The 20,941-nt window shown below is 39.6% G+C and overlaps 1 protein-coding gene across 1 annotated transcript in view; it reads right to left on the bottom strand.

The window, feature by feature from the left end:
• FUNDC1 (FUN14 domain containing 1) overlaps positions 1 to 20,600 on the bottom strand; it is a 28,463-nt gene extending 7,863 nt beyond the window's left edge. Inside the window, exons 1-3 of the mRNA XM_020996000.2 lie at positions 20,410 to 20,600; positions 18,825 to 18,981; positions 6,522 to 6,597 (exon numbers count right to left, since the gene is read on the bottom strand). Coding sequence (XP_020851659.1) covers positions 6,522 to 6,597; positions 18,825 to 18,981; positions 20,410 to 20,437 — 261 coding nt within the window. The 5' untranslated portion in view covers positions 20,438 to 20,600. The remainder of the gene's footprint in view (positions 1 to 6,521; positions 6,598 to 18,824; positions 18,982 to 20,409) is intronic.
• Positions 20,601 to 20,941: the final 341 nt, after the last annotated feature.

Raw genomic sequence — 20,941 nt, 5'->3', positions numbered from 1 at the left:
TAAGTCACACAACACATTACTTTATAATATGTATTTTTATGTATTTCATTTGTATGCACATATAGTTTACATATAAAATATATATGTAGCCATTTATGCAGCTAGTTCTCCCATTAGATAGGTATCCCAATCCAGATATGGAAGATGATGTTAACAAAGACCTACATTATTGGGAACATGGTAAAGCTACTAACTAAAATATTAATCCTCATTTAATCATGATATCTTAACATAGCAGTCTAATAACAAAGTGAGTGTGATAGGATAACATTTCTCTAAACCTACCCTTAAGGGATAGTCTGGTCAAATCCTAGGTATATACGTCCTAACAGGAAAATATGCGATCTAGTTCCAAAATATCTAACAGTATCTAACTCGGCTTCAAATCACACCCAATATAGAAAATACAAAGAAAGATAAACCAATCAGTGGTTCAGGTCTGACCATGATCAATTTGCATAGCATATCATATTGTATACGTGCCCCAATTCATGCTAGTAATCACAATGTATAGAACATTTTTCCAAAATAGATCAAGTATCAAGATGGAAAAAAAAACAAAAACAAAAACTGGTCCAGCTTCTAGTGAGGTAGAGAAACTGCATATTTAGTCATAATAAATAATTGGTAAACATCTGCCATGTAATTTTTGAATGAATAGCTAAAAAGCAATGTAGATTAGTAGATATTTTTCATTAACATACTCTATGGCTCAAGAGATCTGAAAAATCTTTAGCTTTCAGACCCTTAATTGTCTTGAAGCAGCTGGCGCCTCAGTGCTCTGAATACTTCCATACCAGGATGAATGAATGAAAAAGTATTTATTAAGTACTTACTATGTACCAAGCACCAAGGTCTTATGAACTGGCCTATATGAATATATTAGTAAGGTCCAGAGATTTCAGTGAGAAACCACAGAGCCACATCTATCTTAAGCGAAACAGGGTTGAATAATATACATGTATATACCCATTCAAAAAGGGCATGAAGGATATGTGTGACCTCCCCCTCACTACTATAGTGGGCCATCATGTTCACTCGATCTCAGGAAGTGAAGTTGTATAAGGAAACTGATGAATCCCAGGAAACCAGCTGAGCTTAGGCAATCAACTGGTGCTAGAGGACCTGTCAAAATGAAGGGGCTAAAGGGTTTTATACTGAGAGAAAAAGGGACCTGGATACTCCAATTTAGGGTAAGAAACCCCTACCACCTTTGAACACTGTAATTATGAAAAGGTTCTATATTTCTCTGCTTCATTTAGTAACACTAGTGGACTAGATGATCTTTAAGGTTTCTTCCAGATCTAAATGTATATTATACATATATCTGAATGTATCTAGACATGAGTAAGAGCCAAAAAAGCAGGTGATCAGGGCAACCCCAGGTTGGAGTTTTACAAAGGATTAACAGTGACAGGACAAGAAGTTCAAAGGGGGGCTGATAGTGTGTGGCTAACTGGTCAGACACATGCTAAGGTAAAGAAGTGAAGTCAAAACAGGGATTATTAAAAACTTAAGTCAAATAAGGCTAAACTTAGGGGTCGGCATAATTCCTTTGTGTGGATATTCACTGCCACATTCTATCCATCTTTGCCTCTATCTGCATGGCCCACTTGATCCTCTGGGTAAAAGGCACGTTCTATAATCAGCCTGCATCATTGTGTTTTTAGTAAGAGCTAATGATAAATAGTTTTGAGGAGAAATCTTTGCTATTAGAATATAAGAATCTTAAGACAAGTCATACTCAAATTGTTCCTCTATAAATCAAAGTAAATTTAATGAACATATGATAGTAGACTTAAAAGAAATTTAACATTCTCTCTCTCTCTCTCTCTCTCTCTCTCTCTCTCTTTTTTTAGGCAATTGGGGTTAAGTGACTTGCCCAGGGTCACACAGCTAGTAAATGTGAAGTGTTTGGTCTGAGGCTGGATTTGAACTCAGGTCCTCCTGACTTCAGGGCCACTGCTTTATCCACTGCACCACCTAGCTGCCCCGAAATTTAACATTCTACCACTTCTTTTAGTTCCTCTAAGTTTGGTTTTCATGGCTCCATGTTTATAGTGAAACTATACTGCAAGTGGATGCTTGTGTTCTTTTTACCTTAGTGATACAGAAGGACAAAGACAGGGAGTGAGGAAGCTTGCATAGCAAACATGGATGCAGAGTAACGCACATTTCATGAATGGATACAGAATCTCATAGCTTAGATTGTTCAACACTATTTGTATGGTGGGCAAAGAAAGGCTGGGGTGGGGAGGGGGAGCAATCTCTCTGCTCTTTGTGGATTTGTGTAAGAAGTGTCAACCTTGTCCAGCATTTTCAAAATACAATACTTATACGCTGGCAAGGTATGAAAAGCAGTTACTGAAAACTACTGTGGATCTGAATGAAATGGAGAAAATGCCAAATATTTAAGTCACAACAGAGTGAAGTTTAAAAGATAACAACATACAAAGTTTAGAAAACTCAAAAGTTTTCATGGAGCTGTTTTGTGATTATCTGAAAAGTACAAAGTGATATATTACTGGCTGCATCTTCATTCATTCTCCTCAGCTCAATGGTCTGAGGGGGCAGTTGGAATACTCCTTGTTCCCCACTGTCACTTCCAGGTTCTCTCCCTACCTCCATCACTCAGTAACTTCTCTTCCTTTGAGGATCATGCTATTCATCTCTACCACTCAGTTAAAATCTTGGTAGCTGCTGTCTACAGACCACCAAGTAACTCTCCTTTCTTCTTCAATGGGTTTCAGTAGATGGCTCACAGTTTTTCTCTCCTCTCCAATTCATGCCCTCATACTAGGGCATCAAGTACCTCAATCACTCAGTTCCTCAAATCACTCATTCCCCATGACCTACTTACTCCACCTCACCTAAGCCACACTCAAAAATTGTTATACCTTTGATCTTTCCATTACCTACAGATGTAACACCTCCATGATCAAGAACTCTGAAATCCCCTTATCTGACCATAATCCATTGGCTTTTCACCTCTCCCTCTTCCTTCCCTTACATAACACTACTCTTTCTCTCACTATGACCTCCAACCTCTTGCCCCCTCAATTCTCTCCTAGTCTATCTCCCCTGCACTAGCCACTCTGTCCTCTCCTCCTCATCTTGATTTATTGGTGAACAAATTCAACTCCACACTGCTCTCCTCTCTATCACCAATCACGCCCAGCTACAGTTCGGCCTTGCATTACTCCCACCATTTGTCACTTCGTTCCTATACAAATGCTGCTGAACAAAGGTAGAGAAAATCACTCAACCATTCTGCCTGAACTCACTACAAACATGTTACACAATCTCAACTGGCCCTCATGCCGCTAGGCAATGCTACTCTATTTCCCTCATCAATTTACTACCTCGACAGTAGCTCTTCCAAACTTTTTCATTTCTCAAACATCCCATGGACCCCTCTCCCCTCATTCTCTCAGCTGAGAGCTGTGTCCCATATTTAACAGAAAAAAACTGAGGCCATTCGCTGTAAACTCCTTCCTCATTTCCTATCATTCAGATACCTTCTGCCACTATCTCCTCCTTCATCCCTGTCTCTCATAATGAAGTTACTTCACTCCTAACTGATCTACTTGTACAAATGATCTCATTCCAACTCAACTCCTCCAACAGACTGCCCTCTCTGTCACTCCTATTCTCTCACTTATTTTCAATCTTTCCTACTGCCAATATCTCCCCCACCCGGAAAAAACTCTCACTGGATCCTTCCATCCTTGCTAACTATAATCCTATTTCTCTTCTGCCCTTTGCAGCTAAACTCCTTGAAAAGGCCACCTGTAATAGATGTCTCCACTTTCTCTACTCTCTCTTCTTAATGCCTTTACAAACTGCCCTCTGATCTTATCATTCCACCAAAACTGCTCTCTCGGGAAGTTACTGATTATCTCTTTGTTGCCAAATTCAAAGGCCTTTTCCTCAGTCCTCATTTTCCTTGACCTCTCTGTAGCCTCTTACACTGCTGATTGCTCTCTCCTCCTGGATACTATCTTCTCTCTAGGTTTTCAGGACACCACTCTCTCCTGTTCTCTTCCTACCTGACTGCTCCTTCTGCATCTCCTTTGCTGGATCCTCCTCCAGATCACTCCCTCTAACCATAGGTGTCCCTCAAGGTTCTGTCCTAGGTCCTCTTTTCTTCTCGCTCTATACTACTTCATTTGGCAATCTCATCAGCTTCCATAGCTTTAATCACCATTTTCAAAGCTGATGATTTTCAAATTTACCTTTTCCGACTCAATCTTTTTGCTGACCTCCAATCTCACATCTCCAACTGCCTACTGGACATCTCAAACTGTATTGTCCTATAAACTTCTTAATACTCAACCTCTCCAAAACTGAATTTTTTCTCTTAAACCACTCCCTCTTCCTACTTTCTCTATTACTGTAGAAGTCATCACTCTCCTCCTCATCCCTCAGGCTCACAACCTAGGAGTCATACTAGATTCCTCACTCTCACTCCCCCCTCCACATCCAAATTTTTGCCAAAGCCGGCTGATTTCACCTTTGCAATGTCTCTCTAATAGCCCCCTTCTCTCCTCTAACAATGCAACGACTCTAGTAGAAGCCCTCATCACCTCATGCCTTATTACTGGTCATTCTTCCTGCCTCAAGTCCATCCCCCACCCCAATCCATCTTCTAACTGATTTTCTTTAAGTGCAGGTCTGATCGTGTCATCCCCCCTACTCAAATTCTAGTAACTTTCTGTTACTTCCAGGAGCAAATACAAAATGCTCTGTTTGGATTTCAAAGCCCTTCATAATCTGGCTCTCTCCTTCCTTTCCAGTCTTCTTACACCTCACTTCCCAACACATACCCTTCAATTCAGTGACAGGCTTATGGCTGTTCCACAAACAAGACACTCCATCTCTTGTCTCCAGGCATTTTCTCTGGCTGTCCCCCTTGCCTGGAATGCTCTCCCTCCTCCAGTGACCACAAATCTCCCTGGTTTCCTTTAAGGCCCAACTAAAATCCCACCCTCCTATAAGGAGGCAATTCTATTGCCTTCCCTCTTTTAATTATTTCCTGCTTATCCTGTATATAGCTTGCTTTGTATATATTTGTTTGTACATCTCCATTAGATTGTAAGCTCCTTGAAAGCAGGGGCTGTCTTTTGTCTCTTTTTGTATCTCCAGCTCTCAGCACAGTGCAAGGCACATAGTAGGCACTTAATATTTATTGACTGACTGATGGCTGCTGTGTGCTATTAAATCTTTTAAAACTCTGGTGTGGATGACAATGTTCTGGAGTTACCAATATTCATTCCTAGGCATTCCCAATTTTTGCTTATTGTACTTATTACTTCACACTAGATTACTGCAATAGCCGCTGATTGCTCTCCCTTGCAACAAGACTCTCGACATTCCAGTTTATTCTCCTCTTGGCTGTCAAATTGATCTTCTTAAAACACAAGTGATTTTCTTATTCAATCAATTCTAGTGGTTCCCTATTACCTTCAAAATCACATACAAAATCCTTTTGACATTCAAAGCATTTCATGACCTAGCCCCCCTTTCTAGTCTTCATATAACTTACTTCCACTACTGGCCCCTCTTCCCTTCTAACTCCCCATAAACTCTGTGATCCAGTGACACCGGCCTCCTCGCTCCTTACACAAGACACTCATCTTCTAACTCCAAGGATGTTTACTGGCTTTCCCCCATGCCTGGAACTTTCTCATTTCTTCCCTAAGCTTCAAGCCTTGGCTAAAGGAGTCCCACCTCGGCAAGAAACCTTTCATAATCTTCCTTGATCTTAGTGCCTTCCCTTGCAAGAAACTCTGAGAGTCTTCCTCTCCCAGACTGATTCTTTTGTGAAGGCAAACTAGGCCATCTTTTGTCTCAATTCTAACCAAACCTTTAATCACTGAATGGGTGTCGCCTCAGACAAACTGAGACCTGGGAAAGTCAAGCCCTTGGCTTAAAAAGGCAACATCTCCCACTGCATCTCCCACTGTTTTGACTTAGGTCTTGCCACTGAACCCTAATGAGTCTGGAGGAGACAGTGGGGCTGATGACTTTGCACAGCCCTGTCTCCAGTTCACTTGCAAGTCAAGACATCACTCTCCGGACATCATTGGTCATCTTCTGAGAACAAAGGATGAACAACAGCCTTCCCTCTGAGATTATCTCAGCTTCTCTTGTGCAGGTCTTGTTCATACACAGTTGCATATATCTTATTCCTCCATTACACTATGACCTCCTTAAAAGGAGGGATTTTTTTTTTTGCCTTTTTTTGTATGTCCAGCACTGAACATAGTGCTTGGGACATAGCCGATGCTTAATAAATGCTTGTTGACTTGTACTCGATCTTCAGTGAAGGGTTTGTATGCATATATGAAACAAATATGGCTGTCAGTGTAGCGATAGGTATCTTCTGAAAACATCTTTATAACTGTTTTGAAAAGGAAATCAATAAAGCTCATTTTTCATTCCACTAACTGCTTAAATTCACTCACCTGCTGGACTTGAGGAATGGCTACACAAAACAACAGAATTCTGTAATCACCTACCTGCAGGAGAAGAAAGCCACCGCCCACTGCAGTTGCTGCAAGTTTTCCAACTTTCTGGAATAAAAATCCTGCACACCTTAAATTAAAAAAAAAAGTAGAGAGAAGGGAAAGATTAGTAAAATTCTAAAATAGTTCTCTAGCTTTCCTGGGGAAAACGTTAATTTTATTTGACTACAGAAAGATAGCTTTCCTTTCTGTATTACTGGGTTCTTAAATGGATTGTCCCTAAGTACTGGATAAAAATCCTAACTCCTTACTCTGGGAAACAAGATATTGTATATGCCAATCCATCCTATCCATTATCCAATCTTAGATCTCTATTCAGCACTCTATTCAGTTTATGGGACACATCACTCTCATACCGAACTTTGCTCATGCTATTGTGACCCCTTCCTTAGGTTGCTTTCTATCTTTCTTATTCCCCCATCTAAAGATCATTAAAGAAGATCCAGGTCAGTCAAGCTCTACCTCCTCCAGGAAAACCTCCAAATTTACTTAGGCCCACAGAGATCTCTGTCTTTTCTGAAACACTACTGAATTAATCTCTGTAGTACATCATAGCACTTAAACAAGATAAGGCAGCATGATTAAGGCCTTCACACACAAGTCCTATCTATCATAACCTACTATTATAAAATCTTTCCATTATTTTTCTTAAATATATTCTTTTCTCTCATTATGACCTCTAATCTCTCTACTCCTCAAGTGCCTTCCTTGCTCCTACTTCTCTGGTCTCCCTTCTCAGTCTCAATCCTTTAACTAGCCAATTTAACTCTACACTCTTGAATCCCTTACTTTATCATTACAATTTGACTGGATTAATCCCACCATCTACTTTCTTCAATTCTACTCACATGCCACTTATTCAGTAGATCTGGAGAAAATGATGTAATCACATTGATTGGGTCAAATTTATCTAATGCCAACCTGGCTCTCATTTCAGCATGGATCAATCCTTTTATTCCATTCTATTCTCTATCCCACTTTCCATAGAAGATATTGTAAAGCTCCTCTTCTCTGCTCAAAACTTCTATTATCAACCCTCTTACAATACCTTGATATTACCTTCCCATTCTCTCTTCTTTTATTCAGATCTTTAGTGGAGAAGTGAACCTTCTCCATGTCAGTAACAGCCCTTCTACAAGTAATCTTGTGCATCTACATAAGACTGACTCTACTATCACCTCTTCCCTCTACTGCTCAATCTTTCCCTATGATCTATAAACTCACTCAAATCTCTAATGTTCAATCTTTCCCTATTTATCCTTCCCTGCTATCTATAAACTCACTCAGGTCTCACTTATTCTTAAAATTCCTCACTAGATCATACCTACCCCTGCAAGCTATTATCTCATATCACTTTCTCAACTAAACTTGAAAAAAAAAAGTGTACACTCATCGCCTTTACTTTCTTCTCTTCTCAATCTCTTCTAAACCTTCTACAATGGGCTGATGACTTCATCATCCAACTGAAACTGCCCATTCCAAATAACCTCCTAATTGAAAGGCCTTTCCCAAACCACACATCCTTCTTGACCTCTCTGCACCATTTGACACTAAGATATATTCTTTCATCTCTGTTATCTCTTGGTCCTCTACCTGCAGGACTACTTTTCTTCAGTTTCCTTTGGTGGATTATCATCCATAACATGCTCCCTAACTGTAGGTATACTCCAAAGATCTCTTCTAGTCCTTCCTTTCTTTTCTTTCTATAATCTGTCTAATAATGATGATCACTCTATTCACATGGGTTTGTCGTCTCTACACTACTGCCTCCAGATCAATATTTCTAACTCCAACCGCCTACTGAGCAACTCAGTGTCCAAAATTGACCTCACCTTTCCAAGCTCAACTTTCTTCTAAACATTCTTTTCTACCGAGATCACTATCATCCTTCCAGTTTGCAACTTCGGTGTCATCCTCAGCTCCTTATTTAACTAGTTGCCAAACCTTGTCATTATAACTTCCATACCGTTTTTTGTATCCCATTCCCCTTCTGTCTACTCACAGAACCACCACCACTGCTTAGGCCCTTTCATCTGGAGTACTAAGATGGCGTACTAAGAGCTATCCCTGCTTCAGGTCTCTTTCCTCTGCAAACCATCCTGCACAACTGCCAAACTGATCTCCCTAAAGCAGAAATCTGACCGTGTCATTTCTCTATTCAATATGCTCCAGCAGCAACTTATTATCTTCAGGATCAAACAGAAACTTCTATTTGGTACTTGAAAACTGTCACGACATAACTTTTCAACATTATTGTATATTCCTGCCCTCCACACCCACACTGCAGTCCAGCCTCATTTTTGGCATTCTACTTCTCACCTCTGTGCTTTTTGTACCTTCTCTCCTGGATTTTCAGCTTCCTTTTGTGTGTTGTCTTCCCTCTTTAGACTGTAAGGTCCTTGAAAGCTGGAACTATCTTTCTTTTTCCTATCTGTATCCCTAGTATTTACCACAGTGCTTGGCATACTAGGCACCTAACAAATATATTTACTGTAAGTAAAACAAAATTAAATGAACATACATTTACTAAGTCAGCCAGTAAATATTCATTCATTCATTTATTGATTTTGCACTAGCTATACTTACTTGCTTACCCTGATTTTCTTCAGCTCAAGCACCATCTTCTACAGAAGGTCAATTTTAACTCCCCCAGGTAAGAGGACTTCAATCACCTTGCATCTATTTTGTATATGCCTCCATACAAAGCCATGTTGTTTCCTCTTCAACCTCCCATTAGACTATAAGCTCTTTGAGGGAAAGAGCTATTATCTCTTTTGTCTTTGAATCCCCCAGAGTCTAGCATAGTTCTTGGCACATATTCAGCACTCAACAAATCTGTGTTGATTGCTTGTGTCCCCAGTAAAACAGTAAGTTTCTTAATGTCAGAAACCATATCTTACGTTTCTTTAGTATCCTCAATAGCATCCAACATATTGTTCTAGGTACACAAGAGACGCTCAATAAGTAATTTTAATGAAAAAAATTCATATCCCAATTATACATGATCCTTAAATTTTAGGATATTTATAGCAAGGTACCAATTTTTTGGACATAGTCTAACAGAAAAACAAAATGAACAAATTATCTGGTTATTTCTATCAGTTTAGTTCCATATTTAGAAAACAGCTTTGTCACCCCTTCCAACTAAATGCTAATCTCATGTGCTAGTAATGTTTTGAGACATTAAAAAATTGGTTTAATGTACACTGAAACTGAAAACGTGAAAACAAATCAGCTTTATGATTTGAAAGGTTTTATGTAACAAGTACTTTAATATTTTAAATTGCATGAAAATGATTATAAAAATAAATGTGGCACAGTGAGAAAAAGTATGTGATTTGGAGTCAAGGGCAGGTGGTTTCAAATCACAGCTCTTCTACTTATTTGTTGTGGGACTACACAGTTTGTCTCCCGTGGTATTTCAGAAAACTTTTTCATTTTCTGGGCCTAACCTTTCTTAGGACACATTGCTTCTGCTCTAGACACAGCCCACTTCTGTTTTCTGGCGTTGTTTTCTGAAATTGTCTAGACATGCTACAATCCATGCTAGGAACTTTGACTTCCCATTAAACCTCACTAATTAGCTGTCTATATCATCAGAGGAGAATAAGACCCCATTCCTCTCTATAAAATACTTGTCCCTTTCCAGGAATCTCTGAGCCACCATGCTGCATGGAGTGACCAGGAGTTCAACCCATCCAAACTAGGAGCTACACCAAACTAGGAGCTTGGTGTAATGATTGCCTAAGGGACAGTCTCTTGCATCATGGACTCTCTCCTTTATACATGCCCTGAAGATTACCTTGCTCCCAAAGGCACTGACATATCTAGCTCAAACTCTTTCATCTTTCCTCATTCTACCTGCCAACCCAGTTTGGAGGGTAGCTACCATATCACTTCATTTGTTGCCCTTCTTGCCCTCCTTACTCCTCAGCATTAAGTCACAAAGCTTTTCCTTAAATGCCCCCAAATAAAGGCCTATCGGACTAGCCTAATTCTTCTATAAAATCCCCTTAAGTCTCAAATAGACAGGAATGAATTCTCTGAACCATCATCATAGTATCTGAGAGTTGGAAGGGGCCTTGGTAGTTCCCAGTCCAACGCATAAAAGAAAAGGAATCTCCACTATAATATACCTGACAAGTGGCCTCTATACTAAGATTTTCATAGAGGATGAACCTACCACTTCTTAAGGCAGCCTACCCAATTTTGCATAGCTTTAATTATTAGTAAGCTTTTCCTGACCTCAAGCTTCAATCTGTCTTTTTAGTAACTAACACTTATAGCTTGTGGCTCTATCCTCTGGGCCTAACAGAACAAATCAAGTCCCTCATCCAAATGACAGTCATTCAAATACCTTAAGACAGCTATCACATCCCACCCTTCCCTCCCCACAAAAAAATTGTTTTCTCTTCTACGAACCAATCATCCCCAGCTCCTTCAAATGATTCTTATATTACATGATTTCAAGACACTTTACCAACCCTAATGTCCTCCCCTGGACACTTTCCAGACAATCAATGTTCTTCTTAAACCATCCTGTCCACAACTGAAGACAAGTTGAGGTCTGATGAGGTCAGAGTACAGAGGCACTATCAGCACCTATTCCTCAAAGCAATGCCCTACTTAATGCAGTTTAAAATTGCATTAGCTTTTTGGATTGCCACATCATGCTGCTCACTCATATGGAACTTGAAGTCCACTAAAAACCCCAAATCTTTTTTTCAGAACTGCTATCTAACCAGGCCTCCCTCATTTTATATTTATAAAATTGTTTTTTTGTAAGCAAGTTTAAGACTTTACATTTATTCCTAGCGAACTTCATCTTACTAGATTCAGCCTAATACTAGCCTGTCAATATTCTGTCACCCAGTATGTTAACCAGCCTGGTGTCATATGCAAATGTGAGAAGCATACCATCTATGGCCTTTATCCAAGACACTGGAAAAAAAAATGTCAACAAGCAGAATCAAGTAAAAATCCTTGGAGCACTCCACTGGAAATGCCCTGCTATAGAGATACCAAATCATTAATAACTAGTTAGCCAGTTTCCTCACCTGTAGAATGGGAAAAACATTAGCACTACCTCTCTCACGGGGTTTTTGTAAAGAAAATGAGGTGTTTTATGTGTTGTTATTTTTACACACCAAGAGAACCTACATTTTAGTTAAAATATTTTAGGTAAAAAAAATTTTAATTACATTTTTACATTGAGTGAACTCGTTATTTTCTTTTTTTCTTTAAGCAAAAATGTCTTTTTATTACTTTCTAGTGATTGTTGCCAACCTTTTGTTCCCATCTTACCATGCAGAAGCTGGTTTTAAATTCATTTTTTTTTGCAAATAGTATTTTTTCTAATTACATGTAAAGATAGTTTTCAATATTCATTTTTATAAGATTTTGTGAATTCATTATTTTCTAAGAAAATTAATTTGGTTTGTATAAGAATCACCTTCATTAACCTTTCAAAAATCCTCTGCTAAGCTTTACGCAACTTCAAAACTAAAGTTGTGACTAGATTTAACCATAGGCTAGTTTACCTCTAATTTGTTTAATCTTTATACCTAAAATAAGGGGGGGAAAGACCTATTATAACCTTAAGATCTGAACTAACAACTGGTTAAATATGTGCTTATTATGTATTTCTTCATACACACTACAATGGAGTAGCTTAGTGGACCTGAAGTTAGCAAGACCTGTGTTTACAGCCTGCCTCAGATATTTCCCAAGTGACTCTAAACAAATCACTTAGTCTCAGTCTGCCTCAATAATCTCATCTGTAAAATGAGGATAACACCTGCCCTCAAATAAGACCATATGTGTACAACACTTTGCAAAACTTAAAACACAATAAAAATGTTTGCTATTATATTACTTTCAAATACAATTCTCTATAATTAGCATAACATCATGCTATCAATTTTTAAATTCTTTAACAAAAAAAACCCCACACTTCTTCAAAACATCAATATATGGTCTATAAAAAAAATCATTTCTCTCACTATAAAAATCTTTATTTATTTATTTTTCCTGATACTAATAGGGTTAACTAGTGGAACCTCTTGGAATTTGGCTCTAGAAGAAATATCTCAACCAAGTTTTTCCCTGTCCATGTGTTTAAATGCTCTGAGTTTATTTCAAAAAGTGTAGAAGTACATAATCTTGCTATAACATTCATGTGGGCACAAAACTTCAGCTTATTCCCCAACAATTTTAAAGTAAATTTCTTTTGCTGTCATCTCTAAACACAAACACTCCTGATTTTTTCTTATCCATTCCTATCCACCCACACACTGATTTAGATTCACCTTAACAAAATTATACTATAAAAATATAAAAATAAAAACTAAACTATATATAAAATACTATACTATAAATATAAATATAAAAACTAAACTATATATATATTAAAAAAAAAAAAGAAGGATCCACACAGAGCTAACAGAAGCATGGCAAACTACACTAAAAACCTAGGCTAAGGCCCTAGGTTAAAAGGTCTCCTATCCAACAGGATGAGGATAGTTTAAAACTGGTACTTTTCTTATTCTCACCACAAGTCTATGAAAGGAACTGTGTTCTTAATTATGCTCCACTCCTGCATGCAGTCCAATAACAGAATTTGGCACATGCAAAAAGGAATGACAACGTCCTCCTCTATCAAATGATCAAAGTGTTTTGAGCAAGGATGTCCTGTTTTTCTTTATGGGTCCATCAAAGTTTAAAATGATAGTAAAGAAAAGCTACAAACCTTGAACAGAAAGATCTATTTTTGCTAAAAGACATGACAGATAAATACAACGTTGCCCAATGTAAATACAAAATTCAAGATGGGTAGCACAGAAGTAAAAATGTCAAGATCTTGTGGGGAAGGCTCCTAATTTGTACATTTGTATTTAAAGCCATTTTATAACTTCACAATGTAACTAAATGTCTAAATCAGCTATGTATACAAAATAATTCAATTACATTTCAGGCATTCATTATTTGTTAATAGATATTTCTATATATTTTAAGACCTCCCTGTCAAAAAAGATCCAATCTAATCCAACAAGAACTGGTCCTGGAGTCAGGAAGAACCGAGTTCAAATCAGGCCTCAGAAACTTACTAGCTGTTTTACCCTGGGCAAGTAACAACCCTGTTTGCCTCAATTTCCTCAACTGTAAAATGAGCTGGAGAAGTAAATGGAAAACCACTCTAATATATTTGCCAAGAAAACCCCAAATGCACCTACCTCCCAGGTTTGTTGTGAGGATAAATGAGATATTTGTAAAGCACTCTGCAAACTTTAAAGGGCTATATAAATGCTAACTATTATTGTTGTTATTATTATCTCTGCTTTTCTCCCCTCTCCCTCTGCCCCCAATTCATAAAGACTGGCAACCGCATAATACTGAGCTCAGTGTTGGGAATGGAACAGTGAAAGGCGAGTGGTCACAAGAAAGAGTTTACATTCTACTAAAGGCTTTACCATATAAACAGATAAGATTATACATAATATGAGGAGAGAATACTAAAAGCTAAGATGATCAAGAAAGACTGGCAAAAACTAAGGATTGTAAGAGGCAAGATGGGACATAGCTCGTCAAAAGCTCAAAAGCACAAAAGCAGACAGAGGGCCAAATTCAGGGAACAAGTAGATGAGACGGGCTTTAATGTAATGCGTATGAAAGGAAATAATGTGAAAAAGGCTGGAAAGGAAGGCTAAAGCCATTGTGGGAAGAGCTTTAAACGCCAGGTGGAAGCATTTTCTTTTTATCTAAGAGGTAATAGGAGAGAAGGTTCCTGAGCAGGTCAGGAACATGGTCAGACCTGCACCTTAGTAAAATGATTTTGGGATTCATGTGGAAGACAGATTAGAGAGGGGACAGCCTGAAGCCAAGTGAGAGAGAATAAAGCCCTGAAGTGGGGTTATGGCCATGTAAAGAGACAGAAAGACATAAATGTGAGAGATGTGGAAGCAGAACTGGATATGAAGATAGAGGAAGAATGAGGGGTTGAGGGTAACTCTGAGGTGACAAAGTGATTAGAGGGAATGTTTTGAATAAACCAAAATGGAGAAATTCGGAGGACAAATAAGTTTGAAGGGGATAGCTCCATTTTGGACCTATTGAGTCACAGATGCCTATGGGCCACCCCAGTGGAGATCTAAAAATTGATAATGAGGGCCTGAAGCTCAAGGAAGAGAAAAAGGCTGGATCTAGATCTGGGAATCATCTGTGTAGAGACGAAAGAGAAAAGAAGAGGACCCAGTACAGACACCACAGGAATATCCACAGTTAGGCAGCCAGACATCGATCAATAACAAAAGGAGGCTAAGAAAGAATGGTTAGGCAAGCAGAAAAGAATTAGTAAAAAGCAGTGTTACAAAAACCCTGAGATAAGAGGAGTCATGTAGAAGCAGATGGGCAACATTGTCAAATGCCACAGAAAGGTCAAGGAGGATGAGGAATGACAACAGGCCATCATGTTTAGCAATTAAGAGATCGTTAGTGGAACATTACTATGCTATATTAAATAATGATCTAGAATACTACATATGTCAATTTTTTGATATACTGATCAGTTTGTTTCATTTCTTTTTCTCTTCCTCTTAAAAAAATTCTTTGCCATAATGGATGGCTTTTTGGGAAGGAGGGAAAAGAATACAGGGGGAAATCTAGGCAACCTAAAAACAAAAGATATCAATAAAAATCTATTTTAAAAGAGAATATTTGGAATATGATATTCCATAAGGCAAAGGAGCTTGGATTACAACTAAGGATCAACTACCCAGTGAAAATGAGGATGATCTTTCAGAGGAATTCAATGAATGGATATTCAACAAAATAGGGGACTTCCAAACCTTCCTGATAAAAAGACCAGAGCTCAACAGAAAATTTGATCTTCAAATATAAGACTCAAGAGAGACATAAAAAGGTAAATGGGACAGAAAGAAACTACATGTTATTAATAAAGGCAAACTGCTTACATCCCTACAAGGGAGATAACACTTGTAAGTCTTGAGAACTGTATTATTATACCTTGTTAAAGGAGTATACATAAAGGGGGTGGGTATAAATTGACTTTGATGTAATGAGAAAAAAAATCTAATCAAGTGGGTTAAATGGATCCAAGTAAGTGGACTAATCTGATCTAAGTAAGAAAATGTACTGAGAGAAAAGGAAAGGAGGAGGCAGACAAGGGTAAATTACATTACAGAAAAAGGCACAAAAACCTATTATACAGCAGAGGGAAAGAAGGGAGGGAGATGAGCATTGTTTGAACCTTACTCTCATCAAATTTGGCTCAAGAAGGGAATAACATAATCAGTTAGGTATAGAAATCTAACTTGCCCTATAGGCAGTAGGAGGGAAAAGGGGAAAAAAAGGGAGGGAGGATAGAAGGGAGGGAAGAAATAGTAAGGGTAAAGGTGATCAAAAGAAAAACACTAATGAGAAAGGAAAAGGAGGAGAAAGAAAAGCATTGGTGGGGGGAAGGATGTAGCGAAAGGCACAATAATAACTGTGAATGTGATATATGAATGTAATGGAATACTGTTGTGCTATAAGAGATGATGAACAGGCAGACTTCAGAAAAACCTGCAAAGACTTGTATGGTCTGATGCTGAGTGAAGTGAGCAGAACCAGGAGAAGGTCATACACAGTAACAGCCACAATGTGTGACCGACTAATATTGACAGACTTAACCCTTCTCAGCAATACAAGGATCTAAGACATCTCCAAAGACCTCATTATGGAAAATGCTATCCACACCCCAAGAAAGAACTATGGAGTGTGAATGCAGATCAAAGCATACTATTTGCTATTTTTTTTCTTCTGTTGTATTTTGCTTCCTCTTTCTGGTGGTTCCTCCTATTGGTCCTAATTCTTAGAACATCACTAATGTGAAAATATATTTAATGTATATCTATAGCCTATTATTGCGCGCTTGTCATGGGGAGGGAGGGGGAGAAAAACGTAAAATTCAAAAGCTTATGGAAGTGATTGTTGATAAATCAAAATTAAAAAAAAATAAAATTAAACTTCCTCATTCTCTAAAATAAATAAATAAATAAATGAGATTATTAGTAACTTTCAAGAAGAATTTTAGTTCAGTAAGGGCGGAAGACAGATCGAAAGGGGTAAAAAAGTAAGTATGAGAAAATAGAGGCAAGAAGTATAGAACAGCTTTTTTTCTAGGAGCAGGGCTGTAAAAGACAGGAGATAATAAGCTGAGGGGAACGACATGATCACATGAAAAGTTTTTAAACTGGGCAGACACAAGCAAGTTTGTAGGAAGCAGGAAAAAGGTTGGAGAGGAAAGCCTTAATAAGGCAGGGGATATCCTTGAGGGGTTGGCCTTGATGAGAAGAGACAAGACTCTTCATCTGAGATAAAGGAGAATAAAATGGGGGATGATATCATGGGAGTTGGGAGTTAGAAAAAAGGAAAAGGGAACTCATGGCAGAATACCTTTTTTTTTTTTAAGTTTAAGTACTTTAGGGTCATCAGAGCATAGGAAAGCAATGATCTATGAGTCTAAAGAAGAGAAAAAGAGTTCTGCAACAACCACTGGGAGGAGTGCAGTAGAGTCAATTAGGGAAGAATACAAATACATAGTCATACAGCAGTGAGGACCCAGCTGAGAGTAGATAACATGTTTTAATAGACTTGGTCAGCAAGCTCACATGACTTGCTTCATGTGGAGAGAAAAATGATGGTGAGGGGTAACACAAGGGTGAGGTTTGGCAAAGTTTAAGTGGCAACACAAGAGGGCAAGGCTTTTGAAAGTTACAGACTGGTTATTTATAGGGTCAAGGCCAGAAATAGAGGAATGTTAGGCCACTGAAGAGAAGATAGCCTGGGGAAAGCAAGGGACTATGGAGAAGAGGTCACAGTAAGGACAAAGGGCAGGTTTAGGAGGAGAAAGGGGAGAGATGAAAGCATGGGAAGCAATTGAATAAAACATTTCAGAGTTCTGGAAGATTTAACACTTATGGGAAATGGTGAGATGATAGGTATGACCATCTGTGTGAGACTGAGGAGGAATAAAGGTACATATAGGGTGACAGCAGCTGAGAAGGTTGATGAAATGGGAAGCCAGGGGGTGGTTGAGAGGATACCAACTCAAGTTCTCAAATATAAGGTCAGGGTTTGTAGCAGAAAGACTGTGAACCAGTTAATGAAGTGTGCACTAGTAAATAAATGCCAACAGGATTTAGAAAGGGTGATTTATTTGGATTTTATGAACCTGAAAGAGCACTGAACATAAAAAAAAAAAGAACAGTTGCTGAGTGATAGCAGCAGAGGGAAGATCTAGCATAACAGAAGGAACTTCTCCTGGTCTAAAATATCAGGCCAGAATAAAAGGTACATATGGTTTGGGTGGCCAGGGATACAGCATCTTCTGGGGAAGACCAGGTGTCCTTGAGGGCAAGAAGATGGAAGGATTGTGCCAGGAAAAGATATATGAAAGGAAGTTTTGTTAATGAAAATGGCAGTTCCTCAGGACCCAAACGAAAGAAAGGGTAGAACCAGAAGGGCTAAGGTGGAGTGTTAACACAAGGGAGGAAGGATTTCAACAAGCAGTCAGAATCAGAAAGGCAGATGAGAATTTGCCAGCCAAAGGTTAGAGATACAGTACCATTTGGCTGGTGGCCCCACCTCAAAGGTCCCTTGATCGGGAGGAAGAGAAAGAAACATCAGTTACCTCTATCTCAAACTTGAGGGTAGAAAGGAAGGCCAAGGTATTTTTCTTAACATGGGTGAAAAGTTAAGACAGATATCTGAGAGTATGAGGTTGATTATAATTTTTCCAAGATATAATTAGTAGAACACGGTAAGTTCAGCAGTACCAGTGAAGAAATCCCCTGATTACCTCCATTATTCACTTAAAAGCCCAAACTAAACTACTATAAATCAAAAGACTCATAACACTGGTTCCAGATTAAAATATTACAATTATGAGTATGGCTAATGTGTCTGTTTATTTCCATTTGCAACACACCTTACTTTATTGAAAAGGCATCTCTTGAAGGGTAGTTAACTATTTTTTGGTCCTAACTTGTGATTTCAAATGTGAACAAACTCCTCCTAAAAATCAATATCAGAAAAATATTCTCACAGCCCCAAACCATTTGCCTGGAGGCACTGAGATGTTAAGGGTCTTATCCCTGGTCACACAGCCATTATGTTTTAGAAGCAAGGCTTAAAATCCAGTTTCTAAGGGTGTTCTGCTAAGCAATCTCTTAGTTAAATATAAATAAGTCTTAATGAGTCAACGACGTCCTACAAGATTAGAAAATGTTATATTCTCACCATCCAGTAACTCCACCCATTACAATCTGAGTAGCTACAGAATATTTCTCTACAATAGGTCCAGAGCTGTGGCCAAAAACACGGTTCCACCAGTGGTGTCTTCTTGCATACTCTGTTAAATCCAGTACTTCATAAGAGTCATCATCACTGTCATGTTCTTTCAGAGAGAAAAAAACAAAGGCATTAAATTCAATCAAAAGCCAGGAAATGTTCCTTCCAGTTTTCTTTTTAAAATTATCACTACTTCTAATAGAATGGTTTTTCTGAGAAGCCTTAAATTTTTTGTTTTTTATATCTAATTCCAGATACCCAGAGATACATATGTGTATATGTGTGTGTGTGTGTGTGTCTATACCTATGTATAAAGATATACATCGTGTGTATATAAAACTTTGAATTCCTACTGTAAAAAGGTGATAGCAGTATTTCATTTACCTATCACAAAGACTTACTGAAACACCAGGTGAAACTGGGGCGAGTTAAATTGGATGGGGGAAATTAAATGGCAGAAGTCATGTATTTTCAGTATGTCTATAAAGTAGTGCCTATACAAGGCGAATGCCTTGTTAATTGATGGTAGGCCTTACAGCAAAAGAGTGACAGATGTAAAATGAATGGTAAAAGGGAAGAAGATACCCTTTTTTTTGGCAAAATGAAGTTTTCTACTTCAAACAATTAAAGGAATCCAGATTGCCCAGAACCAGAGAAATATAAGATAAATGCTGGTGGGAGGACTGAAATACATATGAACAGTGCCAAGGGATGTCAATATAGTTTATAAGGAACTGAAACTGAGGGAGAGAAGAGGTGTTTGCTTTTTTGGAGGGGAGGGAGATGGGGTTGGTAAACAACAAATACAGGTCTCAGAGCGGTTAAAACTGCATTAACACTTTTGGGACAACTTGTATAGAGGTGGATAGGCCTATGTCTTAAGGAGGGAACCTGGCTGTGTCCTAGTGGAGGAAATGGGGCTCAAGGAAGAAATAGGGGGAGGAGCCAGAGGGAATGAGATACGAGGACGTGAGGGAGGGGAGCTCTGTGACCAGGAGGGCACCCCAAAAAGGATAAAGGAGGAGACAATATACAGGTTGGGGGTTTGAGGGGATGCCGGGGCTACGTCTGCAGGGAAGAAGGCAGGAAGGGGATGCAGCTGTGTAGGCAGGGAAGGAGGATTTGCACCAATACGGAAGAGGGTAAATAAAGACTGGGGGGAGGGGTTGCAGGAGGCTCTGGGGAGGGGGGATTCCAGGGCAGAAAGAGGGGGTGGTTAGGTAGTTGTCTTTTTTTGGGGGGGGGAGGGAGTAGGAAGGTTGTGAAGCTGAGTGTCTGGGGAAGGGGCAAAGGGTCCATGGACTCGGGGTCCAGGCAGGAGGCATTGGGGGAGGGCGGGAGGTTAAGGGGTCTGGGTAGTGGGGAAGGGGACGGGTCTGGAGGTGCTGGGGGCATTGGGCCTTGGGGGGCGGAGGTAACAAGCCCCGTCCTAGGTCCGAAGGAAGGGATGGGGGGTTGGGAGGTGAGTCTGGACGGGGCATAACCGCAGTTTCTGTTTCGATTGCCGTCTTGGGGGCCCCTCGGGGCCGCTCACCTGTGGGACGGGGGTTCCTGGTCGCCATGATCCCGCCGGCGGCCTGTTGTCAAAAAGACCCCCACCCCCCGCCCTTACAAGCCCCCTTCTGCAAGCCGCTGACCCCACCACTCTAGGGGCCGCTCTACCCTGGAAGCGAGAGAAGTCCGAACTCTATGGTTGTCTTCCACCTTATCCAGCCCTTCTTTCTTCTCCCTGACCCCTGACCCCTGCCCCGCCCCCGGCATAAAGGCTGTCTGCGCAAGCGCAAACTGTGGGGGCCTGAGAGAGCCTGGCTGGGTGCAGCATCCGTCCTCGGCCCCGGAGGCTTATGGGAATTGTAGTCTTGGTGACCCGAGGGTGTGAGGCTGCAGGGCTGAGTATTCTCAGCTGTGCCTGGGTCCCCTTCCCCCTCACCACTTCCTGCGATCGTTCTGGTGGCCCTGGAGTCATTCTGAAAGGAAGTGGCCAGATGTTCGGGGCATTTCAGTTCAATTCTATACATATTTGTTACACTGGGGTTACAAAAAGGGGCAAAATACAGCCCCTGCCC

The sequence above is a fragment of the Phascolarctos cinereus genome, unplaced genomic scaffold (assembly GCF_003287225.1).
Source record: "Phascolarctos cinereus isolate Bilbo 61053 unplaced genomic scaffold, phaCin_HiC Scaffold_726;HRSCAF=1367, whole genome shotgun sequence".
Lineage (NCBI taxonomy): Eukaryota > Metazoa > Chordata > Mammalia > Diprotodontia > Phascolarctidae > Phascolarctos > Phascolarctos cinereus.
Note: the sequence above shows the minus strand (reverse complement) of the source record. Positions and strands in the feature narration are given on the sequence as shown.